The 10,682-nt window shown below is 48.7% G+C and overlaps 1 protein-coding gene and 1 non-coding gene across 2 annotated transcripts in view; one reads left to right on the top strand and one right to left on the bottom strand.

The window, feature by feature from the left end:
* Window positions 1-610: 610 nt before the first annotated feature.
* LOC146050932 (U2 spliceosomal RNA) lies at window positions 611-797 on the bottom strand. The gene has a single exon (XR_014466383.1). It is a non-coding gene; the product is annotated as a U2 spliceosomal RNA (small nuclear RNA).
* Window positions 798-8,867: 8,070 nt separating this feature from the next.
* The window catches only part of PRKCH (protein kinase C eta), a 185,796-nt gene continuing 183,981 nt past the window's right edge, over window positions 8,868-10,682 (top strand). Inside the window, exon 1 of the mRNA XM_083166713.1 lies at window positions 8,868-9,638. Within this exon, the coding sequence (XP_083022839.1) occupies window positions 9,273-9,638 (366 nt within the window). The 5' untranslated portion in view covers window positions 8,868-9,272. The remainder of the gene's footprint in view (window positions 9,639-10,682) is intronic.

Genomic DNA, 10,682 nt, shown 5'->3' with positions numbered 1-10,682 from the left:
TAAATGGGCCACAGAGCCCAAATAGGCATCCTTAGCAGTGAAATGTCCCCCACAATTTTTAACGCCACCCCACGATCCACGTGAACCCGAAGCGTGGCGAGCGCAGCGAGCCCGCGAAGGGTGGCGGTACGCGTCCTCCGACCTTTTCATACCCCCACTATCTACGTCGGCGTGGAGTTGAGAATAGAATAGTGTGGCGAGCGCAGCGAGCCACCGAGGCCGAAGCGTGGCGAGCGCAGCGAGCCCCGCGAGGGGACGCGGATACCTGTGAAGCCCGCGTAGGGCCGCGTTTACCTGTGAAGGTATCCGCGTCCCCTCGCTGGGCTCGCTGCGCTCGCCACGCTTCGGGCTCGGTGGCGCGCTGCGCGCCCCACACTATTCTTTTCTCAACTCCACGCCGACGTGGATAGTGGGGGTATGAAAAGGTCGGAGGACGCGTACCGCCGCCCCTCGCGGGCTCGCTGCGCTCGCCACGCTTCGGGTTCGCGTGGATCGTGGGGTGGCGTTAAAAATTGTGGGGGACATTTCACTGCTAAGGATGCCTATTTGGGCTCTGTGGCCCATTTAACATTGTTTCCTATGGCAAAATCGCGGGCATTGAGGCATTGAAGTGAAAAATCGGGTCCATTGAAAAATGTAACAATGATCCCTATGGAAAATCGCGGGCATCGCGTCGGTCGCGGCGCACCCGTTACTTTAGTGCATACGATGGACGCGATGCCCGCGATGGGCGCCGTCCTAGGTAAAGAGTACCACAGATACTACACTTGATCTTAGCCAAAAGGCCGAGAATGGAGGTGGTGCAGTGGGGAGACATTGGGAGATTAGGGGGGGGGGGGGTTGCGGCTGGGGACTCTGCCGGGGGATTGTGGAGATGCACCGGGCACACTTCCGGGAGATCTCGGCCGGGGGTGGGGGGGGGGCAGCTGGTGTTTGCGGGGATCAGCAGCAGCAGGCGGCTGTCTTATCTTCCCTACAGCCAGGACATCACCTCCATAGAGGAACAACAGCGGCACCCGTGATCTGCTACAACCACGCCTGGCTGGGGGCGGGCTGAGGAAGATTAGTTTACTCTGTCAACGTGTTAGCATGGTGCTGTATGCAGGGTCCCGATCTGTCAGTGTATGGTCCGGGCAGGAGAGATGGGGGTAAATAGATGGCATTGAGTGTCTGCCAATGAACTGCTCTCCACCATTGTGCTGTGGTTGTCTGTGTCAATCTGTCAGTGTGTGTATTCCTTGTGTTTATAACGCTGGGCGTGGGGCAGAGTTCACTCTATGACTCCGCCCTGTGTTATACACACACTCACAGATTGACAGTTCTGGGCTATTATATAAGAGAAGATATTCCTGGGTGGAACTCACCATTATACTCTCCAGCTACCAGGCTGACATCACTAGTTCATCTATTATAAATATATATTTTACAGGATATAAGTATATAATAATATTTAGATATATTCTGCAGGATGTTTTACATATAATCTTGTTCTTTGTGTGGAGTGTGTGTGTAAATGTATTACTTGTTACAAACACAATAATAACTCATAGTGACAGACATTAGACAACGATGGGGATGAGCAGCTCCAGTATTTCCGGAGAACACATATTACTCTAATAAAACAGTTACCTTTTGCAAATGTCTTTAGACTTGGTCAACTCGACTATATAAAATACACACCAGTATAATTCCCAATGACACGACTTGTCCCTGTCTTGAATTAAGAACAAATTGTACGGTACATTTAAAATAACCATTTATTAAAATAGAATTGTTTTACGGAGACAGAAAACATATGGGGCAGTAAGGATGCCAACATAAACTCTCTAGGGTCTGATGAGATTATGCAAGATGTTCTTTCCAAATATTATGCCCACTGTGTTTACCTTAGAAGTGGATTTGTGCAGAACTAGACAAAGCCACTTGAGAAATAAGATAATTGAGTATCCCTTTCTTTGTAATGTTACTGTATGTTGTGTTTGATGGTCATGGACACTGCCACTAAGAGGGGGGCTGGTACTAATGCCCCAGGATCACCAATAGCACCCTCACCACTACCACCAGCTCCGCCCCACCTGGCCCCTGACCTGTCAGTAGCAGCAGCTTCATTTGCAGGCATGGCTGTGTCGGTGCAGGGAGGTTGCTGCTTAACAGCAGTCTCTTCTAGGGATGGCCATCGTTGCCATTGCCATCGATAGTGCAACTGCCCATCGATAGTGGCATACTAGCTACCTGGCTTATTGGAGAACACCAACATAAAAGGAACTCATACATAACAACATTGGAAGTGGCATTGCATTACCCTAAAGGCACATACAATGCATTCACAAAAAAGTGGAGTATACTGTAATGCTTAAAGCAAGTGTACAATCTAAAGGGAAATAGGCATTAATACACAAGGATACCACTGCTAATAATGGTCCAGTCAGATTAAGGAGGTTCTTGGTGGGCTGTATGATATAGTCCAGTGGTGTAACTATCGCACCACAGACCCCGCAGTGGCTTGGGGGAGCTAGCGCCAGCGAGGTCTGTGGGGTTCGCTACATAAAATGGAGTTTGAGGGAGCCACGGCAGGGTGTGCCTGAAGTGAGAGGCAGAGCACCCACACTGAGAGATTGGCTCCTGCGCGAAAAGACATCAATCCACCTCGCCATCCATCCCCACTGCTACATCTGCGCTCCTGGAGGAGGTGGGAGGGTGAAGTGACCCCAGACTCCATTCGCGACACTGTGCAGTGCAGTGCTGGGCTTCGACGGCTGAGTCTGAATGTAAAGCTGCTGCCTGCGCCGGGAGTGGCTGGCGCTCAGGCTGCAGAATGAGCCAGGGTCCCAGCCACACGTGCTAGCACAGAACTTGACCTCCCTCACCTGCCCGTCGGTGCCTGCTGCCCACCTGCTACAGTACCTACCGCATCTCCCACCTGCTATTAGAGGTTAGAAAAGTGGCAGATATTTTGGTAGTACTTTTTATGATCTATTTATTTATTGATCTGTTTATTGGAGTATGATACAGTTGTGCAGGGGGGACACGGGGACAGAGAGGTGCAGAAGGGGCAGTGGGATGGAGAGATGCAGGGGTACATAGAAATTGACAAGTATTCCTCTGGGTGACTGGTCCCTGGCCCAGAAGCGCACTTTATGAGACTCATGCCCCAAGGTAGAGCTCCTATTGTTTAAAGCATTAAACAGCAGTAAAATAGGCACCATGTATAGCCTTAATCAATGGGAGCGCTTCCTTGCTGTGGGCACCCGTGTACTGCCTCCCTCCTTCCATGCCCAGAGTAATGCAAGAAGCATGTAACCCCTGGCAACAAGCATGTAACCCCTGGCAATGAGTATGTAGGAGAGAACATTTATAATTAATGTTGGGAGGGGGGGGGGTGCTGCAGACTTTTTGGGCTTGGGGGAGAGTCCCCACACCCCCCTTCCCTGCTGATTCAATTACCGGAATTTGCGGATCCACAGAGAAGTGGCGGGTCAAAAATGACGCAAGTGCCGCATTTCATGTAATTTAAGCCCTGCCCCCTCTCCGCAGTGACACAAGCATTAGATCGACAATGGGAAGGTCAACAGTCAAAGGGTTTTTTGTCCGAAATGGCGACATCGTCGACATGGACACCATCTAAATGTGCTTGGCATGCTTCGGTTACTGTGCCTTGATGCCTTCGGCACACTATTATATTCTCCCAACATGCCGTAGTGGAGGGTAGAGTATGAAATACCGCCTGTCAGCAAAAAATGTGAAAAACCCCATGTTGACCCTTTGACTGTCAACATTCCCATTGTCACCCCACCGATGCCGGCTTCCTGTAAGTCTGCTTGAGAATGACTTGTGATCAGAAAAGACGCTGGATTTCTCAGCTGAATGGCCTCACGCATGCTCGCTACGATCCATATGCATGCGCAGTTGTTCGATAATCAGACACCCTGTGAAATTGCAGGGCTACAATCACTTCAGAATAACCCCCTTTGACAGTTCTCTGGGCGGGATGTATTAATATACATCGCTGCCCTTCGCATGGCAGCCGCCGCGATGCTGCCGCATATGTACTAACATATGCGGCTAGCATCGGGTTGTGGTGACGGAGACCCCCGCGATACCTTTGATGTGGTCTGTGAGGGTGTCCGTCACCTCCCGGCGGCTGCCAGTGTCCCCCTGCGTCTCCTCCTCCCCCCTGAAGCCAGATGTCCTGCCGGCTGTGACACCTGCTGGGGGAGGAGGAGATCAGGAGGACGGGAGGGTGGGGGGGCGCGCGCGTACATCGGGCGGCGATAGAAGCCCATAGACTTCTATAGGGTATCGCCACCCTCTGGGTGGCGATACCCTGCCAAGCGAAAACGGGGCGGACGGGTGATGGTAAATAGAAAAATGCGGTAAAACCCCCGTTTTACCGCATTTTCCCTTTAGTACATCTCGCCCTCTGTGTCCAGATGACTTGTGTTTCATCTACATACACCTTTTAGGAAAAGTTTCAGTTGAGTGCTGACGGCTGATAATGACAGCAGCAGCAGCAGCAGCAGCAGCAGCACTAATGCTTTTCCTCATTGGCTGAGCGCCTGTTGTCCGCTGCAGCTGATGGTACTTAATTCCTTATCGTTGTGGATTTGTTATGTGACATCAAAGCTGTCTATTCGCTTGCTTGCATTTCCATTTGGACTATTGCAAGACAGAAAATATTTATTCAATTTAAAAAAGAAAACAACAACAGATGTTTGAGTTTAATTACAATGTCTTTAATTTAGTTTGTAGCTTGTATTTGTGTTTGTATATAATTACATTTTATGTGGAACATGCCACTTTGGCATTTATTAGGATCAAGACATTGGGGGAAATTTACTAAGGCGAATATGCCTGAAATTGGCGTATTATTAGGCAGTCGTATGAAAATATGACTGCCTATGCTTTTTTTTGGCATTTACTATGCCGACGCCTATTCGTCAATTAGTATTCTTTTGACAGGCATATTTGTATTCCTAATCAGGAATATGAATGCATCATCAAAAGAATATGACTAGGAATCACCATTCATTTGAATGGTGAGTCCTAATTTGCTAACCAGCCATATGTAATATACGGCTGGTAACTTCAGCGAAAATATGTGTGGAAAATACAATTCATTTCCCAGGCGTATTTGGGTGAAGACTGCACGGATAGAGCTGGTCCTGGTTTAAAAAATTCATGGGGCAAAAAAATGTTGGGGATACCTGGAATTTTTAAAATCAGCATCAAGCTCAAAGTCTGGTCCTGGTTCCCAAAATACGGGGGACAAAACTAATAGGGGTCCCCCATATTTTGTGAACCAGCACCAGGCCCAACCAGCCAGCATAGATGCCACAGTCGGGGACATTTATTATATAAGGTCCCACAGCCAAACCATTATCCCCCTGACCCGTCAGCCCAGGCAGGAAGCCTTGGGGTGTGGGGATCCCTTAATAAAGGGATACCCCCTCCAGGATTAACCCTGCCCAGGCTGATGATGTCATTATGATATGGGTCACGTGATCACATCACATGACCTTGCCGCAGTGTAATGACTTTAAAGCCCATAACACTTCGGGCGTCAGTCACGTGACCAATATCCCGGAAGTACTGTGCCCGGAGATGTCACATTGACGTTTGATTACAGGCCTCATTTGGCCTGCCGGGGACTACAATACCCATGCGTCATCAGACGCCGGTCACATGATACATACTTGCCTACCTGACCTCTCCATGAGGGATAAAATTCTCCGTTCTTGGACTTCCCTCCCTGGTAATGTATGATTGCCATCACCTGCGGTGAAACACATTTCTTGTCAATTAACTAGCTCACCACAGGTGATGGCAATCATACATTACCAGGGAAGTCCAGGAACAGAGCATTTTCTCCCTCATGGAGAGGGTCAGGTAGGCAAATATGTCTTTAGATATATTGGGCATCAGCTCTGTTGCACAGCCGACGCGATATAACTGTGAATGACGCCGTTCACAGATCGCTCTGTCAATGGTTCACACTGGCCAATGATGCATTGATATATCACCCATATCGTCCTCCGACCTTTTCATACCCCCACTCTCCACTTCGGTGTGGAGTTGATTTTAGATAGTGTGGCGAGCCCGAAGCGTGGCGAGTGCAGCGAGCCCCTCGAGGAGACGCGGATTACTTTACATGTATTCCGCAGCCCCTCACGGGGCTCGCTGCAATCGCCACGCTTCGGGCTCGGTGGCTCGCTGCGCTCGCCACACTATCTAAAATCAACTCCACACCGACGTGGATAGTGGGGGTATGAAAAGGTTGGAGGACGCGTACCGCCGCTCCTCGCGGGCTCGCTATGCTTTGGGTTGGCGTTGATAGTGGGGGTCGCGTTGACAATGGGGGGGGGGGGGGCATTTAACATTCTGGAGGCATTTAACATTGTATGGCATTGTACATTATTTTTACACTGAAGTTTAGTTTTTAGTTTCAACACACCCAGGGCCGGCGCCACCACTAGGCAGGACTAGGCATTTGCATAGGGTGCCGGCCACTGGAGGGCGGTACTGAGCCACCGAGGTACCATAAAGAGGTACCAGAAAGCTTCCTATCCCGCCCGGCGTGAATTATTGCTGTCCCCCGGGCGCGCTGCCCGCTCCCTGCTGGGGGGATTTCAGCAAGGACGGAGAGGACTCGCAGCACCCGGAAGCTGCATATCGCGGCTTGTAACAGCAGGTACAGTGCTCCGGGGGGTGGGGGGTGCGAGCGCCCACCGCAGTATCGGCTGCAACCCCCCCCCCCCGCCGTGCCGCAGCAAGTATCGTCCGCACCCTCCCCACAACCCCCCCCCGGGCAGGCGGCGCTTTTTTTTTTTGCATGGGGCGGGCGGGGGGCTCGCACCGGCCCTGAACACACCACACCCAAATGTAACTCTCTCTGCACATGTTACATCTGCCACAACTGCAGTGCAGCATGGTTTTGCCCATTTTGAGAACAAATTTGTACTGCGATCAGCTCTGAATAAGGGCCATAGTGTGTATGCACCTTCACTATCTCTGCATATGTTACATCTGCCCCACCTTCACTGCAGCATGTGTTTGCCCATTTGAGAAATATTTTGCATTTGCGATCAACTCTGAATCAGTCCTTATCATTTTTTTTATTGCAAGAATCCAACTATTCTATATTGTATTTATATGATTGTGTCTTATTAAGATCTGTGTTATTTTTGTAGGCAATAAATCAATTTCCTATTTAACTGCTATGTTCCATTTTATAATTCCTCTTTGGCAGCTGACTGATCTGTTCCTAACAGTTATTTTTGTACGTAATCCTCATGGGTCTATATAGCATGGAATATTTGTGAAGTAAATACTTAGGGCAGGATGCACTAGTGAAAATGCCAGAAACAAACAAGATTTTCATATGCACTAAAGCCCCTCCATCAGGGTACCACTGTCACTATAAAGGGAATCATCAGAAGAAGCTATGCACTTCTCTCCACAGCTCTGGGATCTCTTCCTGCATACCCCACGGCTGGTGCTATCTGTGCATGATCCGGAGGTCCAGCACCGTAGCTGCATCACAAAGGACAGTTCTTATCGGGAGAGCTGTCCTTTACATTAATAATTGCATATGTTAGTGCATGTGCGATTATTATGAATGCGATAAGTGTCAATGTGCGACGAAGTAGAGTGGCTGACGTTAGCGCATTTAGTTACAGATAAAGCACAGACGAATCAGCTTCTGTCATTTCACATGCTGTGTTTGGAAAAGTCACAGGAGCTGATTGGTTGATGTTTTATCTCTCGCCCAGACAGGCTGTGCGCTCCTCCACAGGCTTCCAAGTTATGAAATCAACATGGAAGCCTCTGGGCGGTTCTCACCATAGGACCCTATGTTATGAGTTTACCATGGAGTCCTATGGTGGGAACCTGCAAATGAGCCTGACCGCAAAGTCAGATGGGGTCACCTTTGCCGGTTCCCACAAAAGGACTCTCAGATTTGCACAGGGCGGCGGCTAACCATTCGCAAATTTGCAAATGAGCGATCAGGTCTGAATTAGCCAATCATGGGGTATGGGTGAAAACCGGACCAGGACAAAATCCCCGGACCGCCGGACCAGACAACAAACTCTGCATTTTGGAGCTTGTAGCCTCCGGTCCGTGGGTGTCCTGTCCTGGGGCGTCCTGTCCGGGGGGGCACCCTGTGACACCTGTCACCAGGTAGAGGAGGAGGGGTAGAATAAAGCCTCCCTGTATGGTCCGGGCATGTAGCAAAAACCGGACGGTCCGGACCACATGGGGAGGCTGTGATCTCCCCTCCACCATGTCCCTGGTGATAGCTATCACAGGGGGACCCCCGGACAAGACACCCCCCGAACAGGACACCCCCCGGACCGGACCCTACAAGCTCCGGACTGCAGATTTTGATGTCCTGTCCGGCAGTCCGGAGTGTGGTCCGGGTCCGGTTTTTACATAGTCCCCCAATTATGTTCTTATTTAGACAAAGAGTTCTTCAGTCTACCCCTCAGGTGCATTTGGTGTGTACAAGATCATTTCCTACAGCAATTGGGTGTAAATCTAATGCAATGGTTAGCCTTATTGTTATTGTTCTCCTTCATTTGCATATATCCATAATGGCAATTTGCAGACTATTACCAGATGCAGTACTTGCAGAATTGACCTTATGCAAACTCGCACCAACATGTTGTACCTAGCAAATACATAACTTTTTTTGCAATCAAAATATATACCTGACAAAAAGTATTAATTTATCTTGTCTCCTTGGTGTAATCATACAATCGTCCTTACATGTATATGCTTGTATCTAACAACTTTGTAACAAAGCAGATTGGCAACAAAGGCTCACATTTGCACTGCCTGCAAAGTGCATGTCTGACCGCTAGGGGCGGTGTTGCACCCGGCTCCTGTAGTGGAAGGCTTCCTGGTTGTGAGTGACTCGCCTCTCACACCAGCAGCAGCAGTCTCGGGACTCAGTGCACAGAGCTGATCTGTGCACCGGATCCCAGTGCTCGGGCTGCGTGACTTCGGACTGATTAATAAGGGACGGAAGAAGACTGCGCCTACTGCTAATCTCTGTGCCAGCCCAGGGAGGGGTGCAGAAACTTTGGGAGCCTCTCTAAGGTGAGACTGGCTGCAAACACTGAATGAGGTCTGGGTTAAACCCCTCTCTCGGAGTCTTGGCAATGGGCAGAGGAAGACTTGCTGCAGGTGCAAAGTGACAGAGACCACCTGCCCCAGTAAGGAGTGTTTGCAAGCTGGATTCGCAACTGCCCACCACCCCAAGATCTCCTTCCATGTCTATGGCTGGGACCATGAGGTTTAGTGGTAATCTAAAGCTGAAGATCGGAGAAGCAGTGGGTCTGCAGCCCACCCGGTGGTCCCTGAGGCACTCAGTGTTTAAGAAGGGATCGTCCTTACTGGACCCTTACATCACTATCAATGTGGATGAGTGCACCATCGGGAAGACCACCGTCAAGCACCGGACTAACAAGCCCACCTACAATGAGGAGTTCTGTGTGACCATCTGTGAGGGCAGCAAGATGGAGCTGGCTGTCTTCCATGGGACCCCTATAGGGTATGATGACTTTGTGGCCAACTGCAACCTCAGCTTCCAGGACCTCCTCAGGAACTGCGGACCAGCAGACTCCTTTGAAGGCTGGGTAAGTCAGATCAGTGGTCCATGGAGATCTCAGTTCAAGTAAGAGATATTGCATTTCTTGCAGCAAGTGGGAGGTTAATCATGATAGTCCTACTACAGTGGAGCTAGCCAGCAATGTCTGTGTTACATTGGGGGTTATTCTAGTATCTGGGGGTATCTTTGTCAGAAAGAGTGAACCAGAATAAGGCCCATTGTGTACCACCTACTCCTGATGCAGGTGTTCCTCTGAAACAGAAAGGGAGACATTTGGTAAGAAATCTCCATATATTTTTATTTAAAGCGGCAATCATTTACACTGCTGATTGCTGCTTTAAAAAACTCGGAGATTTCTTACCAAATCTCACCCTTTCTGATTCTCTCATCCTATTAAATTTCACCCCTGATATTCTCCAACTGAGCGCTGATCTCACATCCAGTGTTCCTATTACAGATAATCACTGGGTTAAACAACCTGCTAACAAACTATATTGTCCAAAGCATATTATTAATGTTATTGGTTTTTTAATAGTCATTCTTTATTTTACTTAACTGTGAAAATTATTCTATATTTACTAAACATCAGCGCATAAAAGTTTGATGAGATCTGCGTTGTTCCTCCTTGGAGTGTAATAAGAATACTTGAATGCTGAGTGTATACTGTAATACTTCTTGTGGCTTTGGGACTTTAAGAAATAAAAATAGGGGTTTCCACATTTATAAGGAATGTACAATATGTCTACTCCATTAGGGAGAATGTAAAATGAAATGCAATAATATTTTGTTTAAAAATAAAATTATTTTAGGGACCTGGGTATTAAATTGGGGCAGTGCGTATCGCAACGGCCTTTTTTTGTTTTTACTCAAACTATCCCACTATGTACTAACGTAACTTGCAGGGACTGTGGTTGGGAGAAATGGTGGGTGAGATTTAATAGGATGAGAGATTCAGAAAGTGAGAGATTTGGTGAGAAATCGCCAGTTTTTTTAAAGCGGCAATCATTTACACTGCAAAATCAAACTGGTTTTGCAGTGTAAATGATTGCGGCTTTAAAAAAACTGGCGATTT

The sequence above is a fragment of the Crinia signifera genome, chromosome 12 (assembly GCF_055691185.1).
Source record: "Crinia signifera chromosome 12, ASM5569118v1, whole genome shotgun sequence".
NCBI classification, from domain to species: Eukaryota; Metazoa; Chordata; class Amphibia; order Anura; family Myobatrachidae; genus Crinia; species Crinia signifera.
The sequence above is the reverse complement of the archived record's forward strand: the minus strand, read 5'-3'. Positions and strand labels throughout refer to the sequence as shown.